This window comes from Varanus komodoensis, unplaced genomic scaffold (assembly GCF_004798865.1).
Source record: "Varanus komodoensis strain SLA01 unplaced genomic scaffold, ASM479886v1 scaffold62, whole genome shotgun sequence".
Classification (NCBI taxonomy): domain Eukaryota; kingdom Metazoa; phylum Chordata; class Lepidosauria; order Squamata; family Varanidae; genus Varanus; species Varanus komodoensis.
Genome location: NW_025336248.1, coordinates 1124488 through 1144870, shown reverse-complemented (window position 1 = coordinate 1144870; position 20383 = coordinate 1124488). Strand labels below are relative to the sequence as shown.

Here is a 20383-nt window from a genome sequence, read left to right as displayed (position 1 = left end):
GGCTGGTTTGAATCCATCTGTTTCTGTAGAACATAAGCAAGTTTACTAGCAACATATTAAAAATAAGTAGATGGATAGATGTTGTATAGATAGAAGGAGCTAGCTGTAGTGTAGTTAAGCAAAATACTCTATGCACTCAGAATATGCAGGAGTATGTTTGTGAGTGCATACCTGCTTGTTTCTGTGTGTGCATAAATGGTCTTTCTGCATGAGAGAATGTGTGCATGTTTGTGTAGATTTTAAAGAGATCACATGCCCGACTTCCCACAGCCCCAATTGTTCTGTCCATTGCGGGGGAAAAAAATATTCCTTTATAATCCCCGTTTAGGTTTCATCCCTTATTTCTTTCTTAATTGTAGAATGGTGTCTGTCATCACCATTGGTGTCATTGTCAACATTGTCAGTTTAAGATTGTCTGCTATTCCCACATCTTTTAAGGTATAGGATAGGTTTCTTCATTTTGTTGATTTATCTGGTTGATTTGTTGTTTCAAGGGTCTGTGCTTTAATCCCTGTTGTAACATGCCTTGAGTTCCCCTCCCTCACCTTGAAAAAGGTATCTAAGAAATGTAATGCACCATGAGGACTGCACCAACTCATTCTGTTGCCTCAGGTAAAGGACAAGATGGTTCCCCTGCTCCCGTTCCACGCAAAATGCCTACAGGACTCACAACAGAACTTTACCTTAGCTTTGGCCAAGGAAGAGCATCCCCCACCAAAGGTGAAGGCAGCAAGCTAGCTTGCGGAGCACGTGAATCTGGGTGACCTACAGCTCTCTGCTTCAGCACCTTCCTGCCACCTCCCAGCATTTGCTGCCTGAGACAGTTGCCTCACTCTGTCTTATAGTTGGGCTGCCCTATGAACATTATTGTCATCCTCCTGCTTTAGGTAAACTGGACTGAGACTGGGATTGCACTAGGCAGTTGCAACATTTCTAGGAATAGTGCCTCTTGCCGGATCCACTGAGCCCATTCCTGCATGTGGATATGGGGTATAATCCAAACAGGGGTAGGAACTTGCAATCTGTGTTGCTCTCCTTAGGAGCACCTCAGAACCTGCCCCAGTTGAACCAGAAGACTGGCCCAGGAATGCTAAATAAACTTAATTGAGAGTAAATCCAATCTGGGACAAGGGGAATTTGGTTCTGAGTAGGGTTGTGTGAGGAATCCATTTCTGGGGTTCCTCGTTGGGGTGGGAACTGTTTGAATTCCCTTTGCTTGGCTCCCTGGACTCTGGCCCTCTTTCTTGCTGCCATTAGTGTGACTTTCTGGAGAAGGTACTGAGTGTTCATGCAGGTGCCCACCAGGAATATAGGTCCATGTGAATGCTTCCCAGGTGGCATCCCTCTTTCAGGCAGGTAATTTGCAGCCTTCCGTGTGCTGTGGAAGAAGGCTGCCAGTTGCTCATCCAGCTTTCTGCAAGTGTTCATGGACTTTCTCTCAGCTCAGCTCACTTCCAAAGTGAAGACTAGGTGTGAAAAGAAGTCTAAAGAACAGATGTGGGTTGGGTTCTGAGGAAGATCATCACAACCCTAGGTCTGAGTAAACATCATGAAACAAAAGATTTGTTTCCCCATCTAAAATTTATTTTCTCCTGATCTTCAGGGGGTGGGGAGGTTCACATGAAACTGGGTACATGTTTCTAGGTGTATATACCCCATGCATGCATTTTCCACAGATGCAAGTAATTTTCCTAATATCTCATCTTATTTAATTCATTATTTTATTTTATATTTTCAAAATACAGAGACAAATATCTAATAAAGAAAAATCCAACAAATTCAAATGTGTTATTTGAGGAAAGGTGATATATTTCTTTTAATGTACATTCCAAAGTAATGCTGGACTTCGTTGTTCGCTTGGAGGATTTCTTGTTGGTTCTTCTGCATGCTGTTTTATATTTTCACACATAACAAAATACACACTTGCCTCAGAGTAAGTCACACATTGCCTGGATGGTCACTGGAGTTACAGATATTTTTCCATTTAAACAAGCACAGGTTTGTGTGCAAACAACCTCTGTAATTTGAGGAAAGTCTCTGACACTGCACTATGTATGTCCCTGGTCTGTATATAAAACAAAATCAAGGAATTTATTTTTTTGAAAATTAGATATTTTAACTTTAGTTTAGTTTAACCAATATCTCTTGATGCAATGATTTATATCCCAAGACTTTTGCCACCAAGATGGAAGTACTAAAAAGACAATGGTTCTATAGTTTCCCAACTTTTGATTATTACTCTGGCAGTTGCCATCAGCATGAACACAATTCAAGTCCTAGATGCACACTTCACATACTGTTAATAGAGCCCATGATGATGTCACATAGGCAGTTTGATGTGTGTGTTTGCCATTTCTCGTACTGAGATGTTCCAAAACTTGAACACAAAAGAGCATAAAAACCCCATAGAACTATAGAAAGTCTGCTGGTATCATGTCTCCATTATTTCTTATTGTTTATTTTTACTACATTCATCAGGTAAACTGGAGTAATAAATAACCTGGCGGTGGTGGTGGAGACATGCAAATGCCGGCTAAGAATCTGTTTCCAGTGGAAAAGGTGTAGGAGCCATGGAAAGGGTTGCAGTCATCTTTGGAACTACAAGTGGCCAGAACCACAGGTGGCCCAGATATCAGGCAGGCTGGATTTGGTCCACAAGCTGGAGGCTGAACACAGCAAATCTAATGCATATATTTAATTTTAGAGCATTGGATATTAGAGAGGTCAATGCTTGGTGTGATGGTCAAGAGTGTGGGACTGGATATTTGGTAGATCTGGGTTTAGGCCCTGCTCAGCCATTGAGTTATCAGGGTGACTTTAGACCAGTCACACACTCTCAGCCCAACCTACCATAAAGGGTTATTGTTGTGAGGATAAGATTGAGAGGAAGAGGAGGAGAATTATTAAAGCCATTTTAAGTTCCTTGAAAGGGGAAAAAGGTAGGATATAAATATAATAAACAAATAATTTGTTGAACATATTCAGACTATTCCTATTCCAATTGGTCTTCTTTGCTTGTTTCTTCTGTATCTGGCAGAACCATGCCTGTTGCCCTTTCCCAGCATTGACAAGCCCAGAGGCCCCTGCTCCTTGATATTTGTGTCTGTAAGATATTTGAGAAGGGGGACCTAAGTGCATATGTAAACAGTAAAGTCAATTGTGAAGGGTTCCCAATTGCATGGAGCATCCATGTATGTACATCTGTTTGTGTGTAATGTTCTTTTTCAGATCTAGGTGGCTCTGTAAAGATTTTGATGTAAAAAGTTATCTCCAGGGGTTGGCAAAGCTGAGCAATTCTCAAGGCCCCAAGACCAGGAGAAGGCCCACCATTCTAACTATGATCCCATTTTTACTTTTCATAGCATGTCCAAGATGGTTTGCCCTTTCATGATACATTAATTTGCAAAAGTCACAAATATTTTCTTTTTTCATGTCAAAGAGGCAGGGAGGGTTGCAAAAGGCTGGCAATTGTCATCCTAGTCCTATGCATTTGTTATTTGCTACACTTTGTTCTATTAGGCTTATTCACAAGGAAGTGTACACCAACTTGCAGCTTTAGGCTGGAATTCTAAACATGTTTAAGCTCCATTTGGGAGTTAATAATAGCATTTCACCATTAGCAACCAACCAACCAACCAACCAACCAACCAACCAACCAACCAGACCTGTGTTGGTCCAGATAGCTTCTGCAGCTAAATTTTTATGGGATGATTTAGGTCAATAAGAGAGAAAGTGCTTAATAAAGTGGAATATGATAAATGGATCATAATGAAAAAGATTCTTTTTTTTACCTCAATCAAATCAAAATGCCATCTTCATGGCTGAAATAGCACAGCACTTGAAATTCAGTTGGTTCAATATTCCTGCAAAGGTTTTACTTTACTTACATTTCTTATTCTTTGCTGCCACCAAGTGTCCAAAATGGTTAAATGCAGTGATTAAAATAATTCTTGCATGGATGTTGTGGCTTGATTAACCTTACTGATGTCTGAGGCATCTCTGCAATGGACAGTGCTGAGCAATTATGCAAATCACAGCTGGTCCTCAAATAAACCTTACTTTTAGTTCCAGACACACAGGAGCTGGCTGTGAAGGCACTTTGCATATGAGTACCAAGGGCAGATCTGAGAGCTAACACCTGGCCTATACATTGCAATCATGTGAAAACACCTTCTCCTGTGGGTTGTTCTTGGGCAGTAATTCAGGCATCATATACAATGGTGCATAGGAACAATGCACACACCCAACCTTCCCAGCCTTGCTGTATTGAGCAGGCAGGTCTACAGGGGTCTTTTACATGCATTCTTTTTTCTTTTATGTTGAAAAGGAGATGCTTCTGCATTGCATGGCAACATTCCATTGCCTTTCTGTCTGACCTGTTTCTTGGCATGCAGCAGTTGGTGTTCTTTGGGAAGTCCTTTTTATCAATTACCTGGAAGAGGGGATAACGAGCCTACTGACTACATTCAAAGACAATGCCAAAGTAGGGGAAGTGGCCACAACTGAGGAGCGGGTGATCCAGATCAAGAAGGATCTGGGCAGACTGTGGAAGTGGGCAGGGGACAACAGGATGGCATTCAATGTGGATCAGTGCAAGTACAAGTACCGGATGGGAGACAAGTGACTAAGCAGCAGCACTTGTAGGGATCTCGGGGTACTTGTTGGGAGCAGGCTGAACATGAGCCAGCAGTGTGATGTAGTGAGTAAGAAGGCAAATGCCACCCTTGGATGTACAGCCAGAAGCATGGTTTCCATATGTAGGGAGGTGTTGATACCAGTCTACACAACTCTAGTGTGGCCACAACTGAAGTACTGCAGCCAGTTCTGAGATCCACATTATAAGAGAGACATAGCTAGGCTAGAATCCATTCAGCACAGGGTCACAAGAATGGTAGCCAGGTTGGGAGGGATAACATAAAAGGAGACATTGAGGGAACTGGGTCTTTTCAGCCTGGAGAAGAGGAGACTCCAAGGGTATCTTTTAGTGACTTATAGATATGAGAGGTGCTGTCATGTGGAGGAGGGCCTTGAACAGTTCTTCCCTGTAGTGGAGGGCAGGATGTGTTCCAAACATTTAAAGCTCACCCAATTCACACCATTACTGAATAAGCCAGAGGTATTGCCAGAGATTAACCATAAATTTGGCCTTGCCATACAATCTCAGAAATTTGCGCTTCCATAGGGTTTTTGAGATAGGGAGGAATTGGCCACAATATTCTGTCAAAATCATTGGAATGTGACACTCCTGGTTAGGAAAATGCCTGATCTATAGATATAGAACCAACTGTCTCACCTTTAAATATTAAGCTCACAGTCTGGAGGCACCACTGAAACAAACTTTGGCACTTAATGCCCAGGTGGTGGCTGTGGGGTAGGACTGTCAGATTAGCTTGGAGTGCCACCTGTGTTTGTTTATGGATCAATAAGCTCTAGCCATATTGGTTTACATGTTCTGAACATCTAGAGAGAATTACTGAAAAACACATGGCATTAGCTACCTTTTAGGATCTTCTCAGGTAGTCCAGAATACAGCTCAGATGGTGGCTGTTGCTAGCCCTTGTTAGCTTATGAATTTCATCTTTACTACTACCCACTTTGGTTTTGGGTACAATTCTAAGCATTGGTGATTCCTAAATTTTAGGATAGCTTGCAACCAGGTTATCTGAAGGACTTCCTTCTTCTTCTTGAACCTCAATGAGCCATCAGAAAATGTATGCATTAAGGAAAATAATGTTCACCTAAGCATTATATGAGGAAAAGTGCTTGCATGAATTGTAAGTTAGGCAAACATGCATACAAAATACACAGATTAGGAGAAGTGTACCAAATGCTTATACATGTTTATGCTAATTTTAAAACAATGGCAACAAATTTGCCAATGCTTTGGATGAACCAAATTTGAGGCCAGAAAACTTCTGAGCTTGAGATTTGAAGCTCTGTGAAATTGCTCTTGAGATTGGATAAATGAGTAACAGAAATATTAAAGTTGGAAGATTCACCCATCTGTATGCATGGCTGATAAGCTAATCCTGTTGTTTCTGAGTGGAAGGGAAGGATGCCATGGCTACTTGAAGCAGAATGAGGGAGAAAATATAATGAGAAGGTCCTCTGTTTTGTCACCAGCCTCCTAACCTGTCATGGAGGCCCAGATGTCGAACTTGGAGCCTGTCCATCATTGCAACCAAGCCCTGATTTAGGATATCCATCACCTCACTGGTGAAGATGAAGGTGAACATTTCCCTTATTCTTGCAAGGAGACATTGATCACCTCAGTCCTACTGCCTAATTGCTTTTATGATCAAGGGGAGCATGGGCCAGTGTGGAAGTGATTGCATGAACCTTGCCAGTGTCCTCAAACTGTAAACCTGAAACTCCAAGCACTGGAGCAAGCTGTGCCCTATGCCTCCCAGCAGATGCAAAAGATTTTATCCTGGAAATGCCTAGCAAATATTTTAAGTGGGACTTCAATACAGTTAAGGTTTTCTCCATGGGCACTCAAGGTTTATTTTATTTGGTTTCATTACTCTGGGCATTGGAGTGTATCACAGAACCATATGAGCTATATTACAGAGTGAACACTTATGAGTGCTTGTCCCCAGCTACCCAGGCCATTACTGTATTTCAGACATCAACCAAGGTTTCCACAGGATGCAATGCCAACCATATGAATAGAAGCCCTTAAATCCTTCTGGAAACCATCTAGGTCCTTTAGCTTCTGGGAGTGGACCATCTTGATAGGTCCCTTATCCTTGCAGAGGGGAAAAGTCCCAGCAGGTGATGATCTGACCATGGCAAAGGGACTAAATCAAAATTCCTACCTGCAGATCACCAGTCCCATATGCAGCCTGCAGGCAGGAGGAAGGAGGGTCCTGCTACTTGTCTTGGGACAAAGCACTTTGGGAGGAGGCCATGAAATCCTGACCCACCACAGATGAATTGCTCTTGACATGAACATTGATCACCCCTGAAAACCAACAGTGGGGAAGGGGGGGGCTGTCATCGCATCTGAGACCACCTCTGTCAAAGAGTCTGTTGAGCAGTGAAGTGGGTGCTACACCAACAGACTGCTAGGCTTCTGTGAGGCTAAATCATGAGTCAGAGCAGCGCTTGGCCCTTGATTTTTTCCCCTTAAAAATAAAATCAGAACCAATCTTGCACATACCACATTCTTCAGAATTCTTACTTTCAGAATGTGGTTAAGATGATCTCAGCATTCATTGATATCTCAACTGTTACTCAGAAGAGCAGAAGCTGAAACATTTAATTAGTAATGGGGTAAATTGATTGATTATTGTTTCACATAATAATGGAAACTTACTGAATTTCTCATTTGGAATCAATACATTAACCAAAATTCAGTTATCTTTTGAAATTCACAGTTCTTCAGAATTCTACAATAGATTTGTCCAATAAAAATGCATCTAAAATGTGTTTGTTTGGGCAAAGCATGGAGAAAAATGTCCTTTTGCTAGGGAAAATAACATGCACTAGCATTAGGAAAATTATTGCAAAAATGTATATGAAGCAAAATGGCATTTCATGTATTTAAGTGAATTTTCATGCAAATACTTTTTTGTTTCTTCAAAGAAAAATCTCAATGCTCAGGATAAACACTTTGAGATGGGAGGAAAGAATAGTGAGAGAAACCAAAACAGGCAGATTAAACCACCCCTATGTACTATTTAATTTATGCTTCTTTGATCACTCACTTATTTTTCCATATCATTAATTAGAATTTGCCTGTACACTTCTGGCATTCAGCTCCTACATGTAGGGATGCAGACATTGTGAAATCTATTATATCTAATTTGCTTGGATTATCAAGTGGCTTTCATTCAATTGTCCATCCACTGATGGAATAGGATTTATGCAAACTATTCATAAGCAAAGTTGCAGATCCCTGAAAATACACAAATTTATTTATTTATTTTCATTCATTTATTAGGGGTATTTCTAACCCATCCAATCACTACACATCCCTGGATGGCTTACAACAGTAATTGTAAATCCTTCCAACATACACAAAACTCTGAAAGTAAGCAGTTTCACTGTTTAACCTATGGAGAAAACTCATATTTTTGTTTGGTTGATTTATTTATGTATTTATTTGTTTGCTTGCTTGTTTATTCATGCATGCATTGAAAGTCTGTCTATAACTGCCCAGGCCTCCCTAGGCAGCTTATTATTTACATTACATTATTTTCCTATAACTAAATTTGTGCAAAATTATGTGTGGGGAAAGCACAGTCTCCAAGTCTGTGACATCTGCATTACTTGTGAGAAGCCACTCTGCTGAGAAATCCATAGGTCAGTTGGAAATTCAAATTCAGCCTGTTTTGGATTTCTCAGACATCCCTCCCTACATGTTCTCTGAGCTGCTGCTTTAAGTGTTTGAGCTAGATGAAGATCATCATAACATTGAAATCCAAGGAACTTACTTTAGACACAATTAACTTGTTCCACCAATTTCAGGGTAACCAAAATATGATTGCCTCTACCTGCATCAAACCCTATAAATATAGCATATATTCCATAGTTGCTGGGTGGAAGGAGACAAGGAAGCAAAATTATGATTTCTAACCTGCAGATTATAATGAATCACTAACAAGAGGTTCCTGCCTTGTGCAAAGAATTATGGAAATCATGGTATGTGTGAGAATATGATCTGAAGTGACTCTTACAAGGGCCTAGATTAGCAAATGCCTCCTGCTAACAACAGAAACACTTTGTGTTGAAGGGAGACTCTCAGATTTCGTCAGAGCTCTGTTTCAGTGCAGTAATTGTGCAGGCATTCCTTTACTATTCAGACATCTAATGGAATGTATCCCATGGTGCAATTGCTGTACATGAGAGGGATAAATAAATGACCTGCACTGCAAAGTTCTCCCTTCTAAATACATAATTGTGGCAGCATATATTTTTGTTTGATTTCCTCTAAGTTCAATTAATGTAAATGATCTTTGTTTTCCTAATCAGTCTCCCTGGGATCATTATCTGAAGCTCTGTTTTCCCCTGCTAGTGGCTCCCAATAGATTCTATTGCCTTTAGATGTCAATTTGTTGCTAAACATGCCTTGAAATTCTTGAAATGCACAGGAGCATTCTGGGCTTCCATCCAGTTTATAATTTGCAGAAGAAATAGTGCCTGTTGCTTTTAATTGATTCACGGAGTAACTGTAGAATCTACTTTCTCAGCTAATTGTTGAAATAAGAAGGCATTAAAAATGTTTCTATTGTCTGTGCCCCAGGTCACCATAACTCTTATTATCTGTATATGGGCATTAATTTATTAACCAGCAGCAATTTAGTTATCTTTAAAAAAAATCCTCTACTTGCCAAGATTGTCCATTGAAACGCATCATATCAACAGCTTGGCTCACTTGTAAATCTCATATACACTTGCCTAGCCATAAAAATTCTAAATAATCCGAATCAAATGATAATGTGCACCCTTGTTTAGTTACATAAGTGATACCTGTGGACTCCTCTGTTTGCTTCTTTCTGCTGACCACATTTAGTTCTAAAACAAAACAAAGCAAAACTGCTGCTTCTTAATAAGAAGGCAAAGCAATTGAAAGAAAAAGGGAAGGAGGAAGGGAGGGAGAGAGAACAAGCAAGCAAGAAAGAGAGAGACAACTGATCCACAGTTCTATCAGACTCAGAGTGTGTTCAATACTAGCAGATCCAGGATTGCCTCAATCCATATTTCAGGGGAAAGAAAAGGGGAGGGGGGATAGATCATGTTTCATCAGGGTTTCCTCCTTCCCTGCAAACATCTGTTGCTGTGGGTCTGAGAACCAAACCACAGGCAACAGTGACATAACTACTTGTGAAAGTTGGAATTTGCCCCACCCCATTTGAAGTAGGGCATGAGGAGAGAAGGTCTGATTTTTAGACTCCTCCTTGTGCTCCCTTGTCCTGGCAGCCTCTCCCTTTCTCCCTTTCTCTCAATAGAGACCACACTTGTTGCCAATAGGGGCAGGCACTGGGACTTTGGGAGGTGTGTTCCCTGTCAGCAGCAGCCCTACCTGATGGCATGGAAGAGAGATGCTACTTGCACAGCAGTGGGAGGAGGATGCACAGAAGCAGCCCCCTGACCTCTCACAGTGCCCACTTGAGCACCAGAGCAGGTACTCAAAGGCTGGCCACTCCTCACGCCAAGGAAGATTGTGGAGTGCTTGGTCGTGAGGCACCAGCCAGAAAGCAGTCCCCCCATCCACCACCTGAACACCTGCTCTGGCATATGAGCAGCACTGCTACCAGTTGGAGACTGCCTTCCTGGTGGGCACCTCAACACTGACCTTTGTTGGTGCAAGGGGCAACCACCATTTGAGCATCTGCTGTACTGTGCAAGTGGGTGCTACTTGCATAGCACATGGGACTTAATTCCTAGAGAGTACCCAGTGGACATGGGGCATGCTCACCAGGAACTCAGTCCTGCATAGAAGATCAAAGACTGGGGAGCAGACCCAGGGAATCCAAGAGATTCCTAAACCCTGGCTGGATGCCTCACACATCTGTCGTTGGGAAGAACTCTTTTGGAATCTGTCCCTACAGCACCTGTTCCATGTTTGGCCTGGTCCTGCAAAGTGAACTGAGCCAAGAGGAAGTCCATAAATACTCACGAACCCCTGGGTATGCAATTGGCAGCTTTCCCTTCCAGGGAGTGGACGTGGTGCAACTGGCCAGGCCAGGTGCCATTCCCTGTGACCCATCTCCTTCCCTGCCTGGCACTGGGACCAGCAGCACTGGGTGCGGAAGAGAGGCACTGCTTTTGTAGCACATGGGCCTCCATTCCTGGTGAATGCCCCCTGCAAACACCAGGCACACATGCCAGGAACTCGGACTCAGGACTGCTGCAAAGCAAGCTGGAGTCCGAGAAGCCAAGCCCAGGAAATCTGATGGATTCCCACCCCCAAATGGATTCCTTGCACATCTCTTATTGGGCCTCTTCAGAAATGCCCTCCATGCATTCAGAGAAAGCATGGAGGTGAAAGAAGCCCTACATGCTGGCCCTGCCTCCACCACTTTTAGCTCCAGATTCTTGAGCACCATGCTTTGGATTGGTTCGACAGGGTCACCTATCTGTGTATAGTTTTATGAACAAGGTGGTTCCATATTAGTTGGAACCTTGGATGACTGGGGTTCCTGTTCATATAGCAGAGTCTATATGCTCCCCTTTCAGGTAAGTCTCCCTATTAAATCACCTGATGAAAATCAGGGAGATTTATTTATTTATTTATTTATTTATTTATTTATTTATTTATTACATTTCTATGCCATCCCATTTGCAAAGAGCCTCGGGGTGGCTTACAAAACAAACTGTCAGGGAATTTCACATTAAGGTTGCAGCCAAAACATGCAACCCTGCTCCTTCCCTCCCTCTCTCCCTGCATTCTGTGAAGACATGGAGAACATTCTGAAGAAGACCGTGATTTGTGTCATCACTTGTAGTTTAAGCTCCATCCTGCCACCATACAAAGAATGGTTATCTTTCCTTTATCTGATTTAAATCAGAGATAGACTGAATATTATTGTAGCCTCTTTGAGAGGTGAGCTCTTCTTAGAGCTGATTTTTTTTCTTTGAAAGAAGTTTCCCTGCTAACAGCTCCCAATGGGCCCCATTAGAGTTAGAGAAACTTCATTTCATTTGTTGCTATAATAACCCAAGAGAGCAATCAAAATTTCCAGCTTTCTGGACCTGTGGATTCAAACTGAATTGGTCACTGTGTGCCTCATCATTGCAACCCAAAGGTCAAATTCTCAGAAGGATTATTAGAGAACAAGAGATATACACCAAGGGATGCATCTTATTAACTCCTGGGTAGCAGCCCCAGTGTGACCAATTGCAAAAGTTTCATTTTTAGAAAGGAATCGCAATTAAAGACATACTTCTAATGGAACAGAGTGTGATGCTTTAGAAACTGGTTGTATTTTTATCTTAAGTTAATTGCATAGCACTGGACTTACTGTCCTGTACAAAATGCATTATAGGCAAAAGTGGCCATTATATTTAGAGATGGGGAGTCACACCTCATCTTACTTTGATAGGACAAATGTTTGTATTGAGGATAATCCCCTTACACGTCAGGTCCGTGTGGTCAAATACTGGATCAATCAGAATTAAATTGGGAGTTCATTCATTATTTTTCTTTTTTATGACGTGTCTTATTAGACTTAGGTCTTCAGATACAAGGTACACTTTCAAAGATTAGATCCTCTTCTAGGGGTCTTCTTATGACACATTTAGAAATATGAATGGGGCTGTAATCTTTATTTGCATGCATAGCCCAAGCTACTGCAACATACGGTGCATTTTTCTTTTGTGTCTGCATACTTTGTTGCCTACATTCACATGACATGAAATTTGGATGTATTTACACAATAGAAGGGAATCCACACAACTGGAATTTGATCTAATGACAATGCAGAACATATCTTCCTTTTGTAGAGACATATGAAGATTTGTGGCCCTTTCAGTGGTGCGGTAGCAGGCAATGGATAGTTGCTGGCTTGGGGCAAGTTTTTTTTGGCAGGGCATGGCAGAGATAATGAGCAGCAGGGGCAGCCTATTGGCCCTGGGACAGTGGTGGAAGCCTGTATCCTTCCTGAGCCTGAAACATGCCCAAATTCCATCCTGTCTCAACAGCCCTACTCTTCTTGAATTTGCCTGATGTTGCAAAAAACTATTTCCTTCTTATAGGGACATGGTTTACATATTTATTTTTAATCACACCTTTGCAACATGCAACCCTATTTCTGAGTTACCTCAGATGGATAAAAACATTTCACAAATTTAAAGCCCGTGAAATCAAAAACATGCATTTACTTTTTTACTTATTGCAATTCTATTCCATCTTCTTTCCATAATGGAATGCAAAGCAGCATGAAGTTGTTTTTGCTTGGCCTCCTGTGCAGGCCAGGACCAGGCCAAGTCCTGCAAGTTTAGCAAGGTGAACACAAGTGACCTCAGACCACACAATAGAGGCCTAAGGCTAGATATGGTATCAGCAGTCTATGGCAGGCTTGGCTTGGATATTTGCATTTTCCGAAGGATGCAGGCCCCAGGTTGGACTGAACTTCCTCTGTCTGTCTCAGCAATTGCCCATTGGCATGAGTATTGAGAGAGAATTCTGAGGAAAGACATTTGCTCTCACCCAAGATGAAAGAAAAGGCTCTTACATTGGCTTGTAATGTAGGTTGCACTTCTGGTAAGCACTCTAATTTTAGTTGAGGCAGTCATTGATTGCAGAGTCCTAAACAGATAACCACCTGACCTTTATTGTTAAGGATCAATCACAGCCTTGAGTGTACAAGAACTGAACAGGACTGTGATGGACAGGATGTTTTGGAAGGTGTTCATTCACAGAGTCACCATAAGCCAGAGATCACTTGAGGGCATGTAATGAGAAGCAGTGGCAGCAGCAGCAGCAGGAGAACCCAGTGATGGTGGCAACCTCCCAGTGATGTTTGTGAACAGGTGCAGGAGAGAGGGCTTTCAACCCTTTCCAGAGATAAAGAAACAACTTTCCCCTTCCCTTTCCCCCCTCCCTCTTTTGGACATCTATAATTCTTTCTTTCTTTACTTCTTTCTTTCTTTTTGCCTGCCAAGTCCTTTTAGCAACTCCTTACACTGACTTTTGTCTCCTTTCCATGTTCAAAGGTGCTGTGATCTATTTGCATATCATATTGTAGGAAATCAAGGGAGCATTGTAAAATAAGATAATCACCATCCCTGCTTGGAAGACAGGAATTCAGATAGGGAGAGGAGGAGAGACTCCATTGGTGAGGGTGTTCAAGGATAAGCTAGACATGCACATGGTGGGCATGTCGTGAGCAGAGCTGGCTGGAGCTGGGGGTCAGACTAGATGGCCTGGGAGACCCCTTCTGACTTGCTCTGTTTCTATGTTTCTAATTTCCCTCTTACATAAAATGGCTGTGATCCTTCTGATCTCAAGTCAGCAAGGTTTTTAGCGCACACAATAATACTTTTTTCTTTGCCAAATCTATGTGACATTTGATCTTTAGGTGAACTCAAAAAGGTAAGACAAGTCTTCCAAATGAGCTCAAGTTCCTTCCCATAGTCCCACATTGTTTTCAATAATTACAGCAGCTACCAAGTGTTAGGTGGGGACTCACAAATTGCTGTGGTTCTGTTGGTGGATTCCTGCACACCCTCTGTCCTGTCCAGTGCTACTAGATATTGACATGTCCTGAAAATGATGAAAAGTCCTTAAAGTCCTCCTTTAATTCCAGTATGTATTCCAGGAATTTATTAAATCAAAATTGGTGTTTAAGATTAATATTGAGTAAAGATGAAGTTATGTAAAATCAGTGTTGAACATGCAGTAAGTCTTTTTTGGGGAGGCCTGGGGGTGGGGTGGGAGAGGTAAACATCTACCTAAACAGTGGATGGATGGACAAATGCCGGGTTTTTCTTTCAGTTCCCCCAATTCAGCATGCCACAGTAATTCAGTGCTAAGCAACATTAACCAATGGATAATTACTGAATAATTAGTTAATAATTAATTACTGAATGCACACACTGATTCACTGAAAAACATTGTGGAGTTATCCCTGTGGTTTCTGTCAGGAATAAATGTTACTGTTAAGATTTATAGTCACAATTGGATTTGTATGTTGATAAAACGAGCACCAGGGGGAAGCAGAGGATAAGGCATGAATCAAAGTTACATCTCGCAGGCAGCTATTTCACAGATCATCATAAGAACTAATTAAAAAGCAGATGCAAGAATTTGGCATAGCTTCAAAGCAATGTTTCCTATTTGACAGTTTAAAAATCAGAAACATCACTGAAATATCACTTCTTTCATCTAAAATGAGCTTTTCCATTATTATTATTTTTAAATTGTGCCCAGTACTTTTGGCTTGGATTTCCTATAGACACAATTCTGTACACTTACCAGGGAATAAATGTTGTGGAAGACTAAAAAGTATTTCTCTTGCATAGCATTTTTATCTGTGCGCCCATGCTTTCTTTGTTCTTATCATTAATGATAGACAATCCCTGCCTCATTTTTACTTGTCATGGTACAAACTGTGCCCTGATCTGCATGTGGAAGAGAGACCAGTCCAGGTGGAACATTCTCTTCTTGGATGCCCTTCTTGGATGCCATTTTCATCCTGCTATGATGCCACCAATTATTTTTCCCAGCTTCCTCCAACAAACAGTCTTAACAACCCCCAAGGTCTTTTTAAAACAAATTAAGTAGTGGGAAGTTTGGCTTAGCCAAGTGATGACCACAGATAGATTAACATTTTTAAAGTTTTATGGGAAAAAATTATTCCTAGGAATGTAGGAAACATTTCACATCTGATTACTTAAAACACAGAGAGGGACAGAAATCATCAGGGCAAAGGGATAAAAAGATAACCTGGGTAAACACATCCATCTAATTCCACATCCATCCCAAAGTCCTTACAACCTCTAAGTTGCTCCCAGGAATGTCTTACTGTCAGGGATGTCATTTTTGCCAAGCATTCAACTCTTCAACTTTCAGCTTCTCTCAAAAATGGCTCTGCCTTTCCTTCTTAACCCTGCCAGATTCCCTCTGTGTTTTAAGGCTATTTTTGAGCTCAGCTTATGCTCAAACATTAAATTAAAGTTAACTTATGCTTTGCTAATTCTTGACCAGTTAGGAAGTTTAGTCTTTCCTGAATTTCTCCCTGTCAAGAAAGACTCCTCATAGGTGGCTTCGGTGCACCTCTACCTCTACTGAGGGTCTGAACTTTAAAGAAGCTTGTAGTATCATGGCTGTGGAATTTCAGCTCTCAAGTTGGTCATGGAATCTCCTCTGGATTCAGAAGAGAAAAGCCACATGTTTCCTCTGGTTAAGCATTTTTTGAGGAGAAAAAAGATTCACGATGGCTTTCTAAGGCTGTGCCTCCTCTGAATCATTCTGTTCTCTCCCCTGAGAAATCTCCTGAGGACAATGGTTTGGCACGCAGGTCCACAACAAGTACGATATGGGCATTGGATTTCTTAATTTTTAATCTAACATTCCTTCACATGCCTCATGTGACACACACCCAAAGCACCTTGTGAGGTAGGTTAGGCTGAGAGAAAATGACCTGGTCAAGCTCTCCCAGAAAGCTTCATGTTGATTGGATCTAAGTGTTTATAGTCCTAATTCAACAGTTTAACTTCAAGGACACATAAGCTTTCATTCACCATTTGTCATAACAAGAACTTCTGAAATGGTTTTAACTAATGGCACAGATCAAAACAAAAACAAACAAACTAAACACAGACACATGTAGCCCAAAATTAGCTGTAGAATAAGCTTCCACAGAGACTCTTTCAGGTTAGAATCCCTTAAATCATCAGGTATACCATTTTATTTTATTTTCAAATCAGTTCACATTTTGAGATATAAAAATACTGGTGGATGCAATTCTCATGGAAGAAAGGTTTCTAAAACTGATACCCTGGTTTAATGGCCTGTGACTTCACAGATGGTTTCTTTTATGCTAGAGCAGCATATAGAGAGACTAGAAGGGATCCATATAAAAAATATATATATTGACCCATAAGAATTAATATCCTCATTAAAACAACAACACTATTTGTAAGGTTTTTTATTTTTGCTGCTTACAAGAAAAAAAAAATACAAGGGTTATTAACTATTTCAGTACATGAGGGAGAACCTGCTTACTGAAAACTTCCTTGGAGTTCAGATTGCTGAAATGCACCATAGAGATAAAGGGATTTTTATTAGTATACAAGTAATTGAGCAATGTTTTGTCACGGCAAAATTGTTGTCTAAACTTAGCCTTATTTTCCATTAATTCAGTTTGACCATGGGTTCATTCTAGATGCTTCCAAACATCGCAAGAAAGCAGCTGAGCTATGAAAGGCTCTGTGTAAGGCCTCTCTCACCTCTCTGTTCCTAAGACTGTAAATGATTGGATTCAGACATGGAGCCACCACTGCATAGAGGATGGCCACTAGCTTGTTGAGGTCAAAGTTTCCAATGGCCTTGGGCCGGGCATACATGAATATGGTCGTGACATAGAACATGGAGAAAACTGCTAGGTGGGAGGCACAAGTGTAAAAAGCTTTATGCTTCCCCTTGGTGGAGGAGATACTTGCAACCATACAAAGAATGCATCCATAAGATGTTCCAGTCACCAACAGTGAAGTCATAAGGACAGCTAAGGCCACCACAAAATCTAGCCTTTCAATGGATGAGGTGTCAGTGCATGACAACCTCAACAAAGGTGAGATATCACAGAAGAAATGTCTAATGATATTTGTCTTGCAAAACTGCAACTTGGAAATCATCACCACAGAGGGAAAGCAAGCAATGAAGCCACCTAGCCAAGAAGCCAGGGTCAGGGCTGTGTAGACACTGTGATTCATGAGTGATGTGTAATGTAGTGGCTGGCAGATGGCCAAATACCTGTCATAGGCCATTGTTGCCAGGAGAAAACACTCTGAAGAAGCCAAGGATAGAAAAAAATACAGCTGAGTGAGACAACCAAGCAGTGTGATTGTCTTCTCACCCAACAGTAGGTTGGAGAACAATTTGGGCATTGTCACTGAGACATAGAAGATATCCAAAATAGAAAGATTCCCTAAGAAGAAATACATGGGTGTGTGCAGATGTTTGCTCAAGCAAATTGTCACAATGAGGAGGATGTTTTCCAGCAGAGTAAAGATGTAGATAGTTATGAAAATGGCAAACAACATTAACTGATGCTGTGGAAGTTCAGGAAAACCTGTAATGACAAATTCTGCATGGGAGGTTTGGTTCCACATTCTTTTCTACCTTTATCAGTGACGTCAGTTTCAAGGAGGGGAGAAATTAGTCCTGGAAAGAAATATAGAAAACTATCATTAAGCATGGTGTAACCCCTAACCCATAAACTTTGTGACAGTTCACCAAGGTGATTCATAGAATCATACAGTTGGAAAGGGCCTAGCAGGCCATCAGGTCCAATTCAAGTCACTCATCCAGATTTCAGCCTGGTCTGATCTTGCTTAGCTTCCACGATTGGGCAGGATCAGCCACTTCAGACTATTCTGTAAGCTGATGTAAGTGAAAGCAGTGCATTCACTGGCATTCACAAATACAATTGAATTAAATTGTAAATAAATGCACTCATCATAGCAAAGAAAACCAAACAGAACAAGAACAAATTGTCCTTTCCAGGAATCATATAATGTCTTATTGGAATATCCATTTTACATAATTTCTATTTGTTTTATCTTCATTCACTTTGATAGATCCTTCACTGATGCAGAATCTATTTCAGTTCTATACTGAATATATTTTACTGCTAATGTATTCCAGTACATGTGATTTGATCACACTGATTTAATTAATTGGAGACACTCTTAATCATACATTAATTTTACAATCATATTAGTAATTGTAAAATCTGTCTGACACTACACATTCTTTGAATGGCTGTATGAGGGCTGGGAGGGGACAGAAAGAGAGATTAAGTATGATTCGTCTAAACTTCTTATTTTCTTTTCATGCCTAATGGCACCTCAAAACCATTTTGGGCATCATTTCTTAAAACATATTCAGAGCACAATCCAATGTGTCTGCCTAGAACCATGCAATTCAGTGTTGCAGGGATCCTATGACGGGCAAAAGGAGTTCTCAGGAGAGGATTACTTCCCTGCTTTTTCAACTCTCAGCAACAAGGACATAGCCAATTTGGCTGTCTTTATGTCATTACTCTCCTTGCATGAAGGGGAGGCTGAAGCATTATCAGGCTACTTCAGAGAATGGCAATGCAGCTCCTTTGCCAACACCTCTCCCATGCCAGCTCTGAATGTAGTCTTTCATCTTTGGAAACCAACCATCTTTGAAATCAACACAGAAAGAGCTGCACCTGCTGTGAAACTGGGTGAAGATTCTTCTGATGTCAAAATCCCATCTCCAGCTTCACAGTGTTTTTTCATTGTTACTGTTCAGACTTCAGTTTATCCATCCCAAATGATGTTAGGAAGATGTAGGATTGTACCTTCAGATGTTCAATATAAAATGTACAGAACTTTCAGGATACTAGACTTTATTATACAGACTGCATTTAAGTCCTTCAAGAAAAGTTGAACATTTTCTATTCACCAGATGACAATAGAGTGTATTTAATTTCCCTTCTGTGCAATATGGATGGTTACATTAATTTTCAATTCATTCAAAATTATCAAACATTCAGCTTTTCACAATGTGGAAATAGTAAGCTAGAAATTTTGTTCAATTCGATACTGTCCATGTAGTAACATGGTTGTGAGCTAGACGAGGCGAGATGAAGCAACTGGACTCAAGATTTGCTTGGAATTTGGCCTGTTTTAATAATGAATTTAAAATACTTCATAAAATACTTTATAATCTTATATGCACTTACCTGAAAGTACATTCCTTTCAGTTCAGAGTGTCTTATTTCTGAGAAGTATAAGCACATGGCTATACTGTTTCTTCTGAAACAATCAGATTTTTTAGTGATCCATATTACATTTAATGGAAACTTGACCAACCTCTTTTCTAGCATTAGATCTAATCTTCTTCCCTAGACCTTGTCCAAAAAGGAGCAGCATTCAAACTTGACAGGCTTCTTCAAAGGAGTTGTGCTTGAAATCCTTATCAGAGTGATCCTTACGCAAAAACCCTTGGGAATTTTAGCAGCTTAAGATATTTCCTTCCCATGTGACCATTTTGTCTAGTGATAACTACTCCCTTCACCTCCTTCCAGTTCTAGTAATGAGTTCAAGTTCAACTTGGATTGGTCCTCTAAACATGTAACTAATTGTGTCAACACTGCCTCTCTTGGCTTCCCACCCCCACTTTTTTCCAAACGCCCTTTCCCCTTTAGATAAACCACAGAAGACATTCATATCTTACAAATAATAATGCCCAAATCAGCCTCTGATATCATTGGAAATGATCCCTTCTCCTTATGTACCTAGAAATACTACTTCTCCATGCTTTCTTTAGGCATGCTTTTCATATACTGGCTTCTTCCAATGTTTTGGCAGCTGATTGTATCTTTGGGGTGTCCAAAGAATGAGTAGAGGGTGTGCATCTATCGTGCATAACAAAGATGGCTTTCTTAGATTCTAGCTTGCTTTCAAGATTCATAGGTCTTGCTCTTTAATTATACCTGGTATGATAGCATGCTTAAGTTTTTACTTGGCAGAAGGAACCAAAATTCCTCATGGCTTGTCCATGCAAACATCAGTATGTCCAGGAGTTCTCTAGGAAAGATACCTGATTATCACATGCTTTATCTCCAGGGGAATTCTGGTCCAGAAACAAGAAAATGCTTCTTGGGTCACCACACAAATTTGGGACAAAAAGCTTTTTTCCTGATTAAGGAGGGGAGGGGAGGGGAGGGGGAGGGGAGGA

At 40.9% G+C, this 20383-nt stretch overlaps 1 protein-coding gene across 1 annotated transcript; it reads right to left on the bottom strand.

Annotated features, from left to right (window-relative positions):
- Window positions 1-16809: 16809 nt before the first annotated feature.
- LOC123033393 (olfactory receptor 6-like) lies at window positions 16810-17781 on the bottom strand. The gene has a single exon (XM_044449997.1). The coding sequence runs from the start codon at window positions 17779-17781 to the stop codon at window positions 16810-16812; it is 972 nt and encodes a 323-aa protein (XP_044305932.1).
- Window positions 17782-20383: the final 2602 nt, after the last annotated feature.

Coding starts and splice junctions, on each gene's coding strand:
- LOC123033393 (XM_044449997.1), bottom strand. CDS start 17,781: ATGTGGAACCAAACCTCCCATGCAGAATTTGTCATTACAGGTTTTCCT.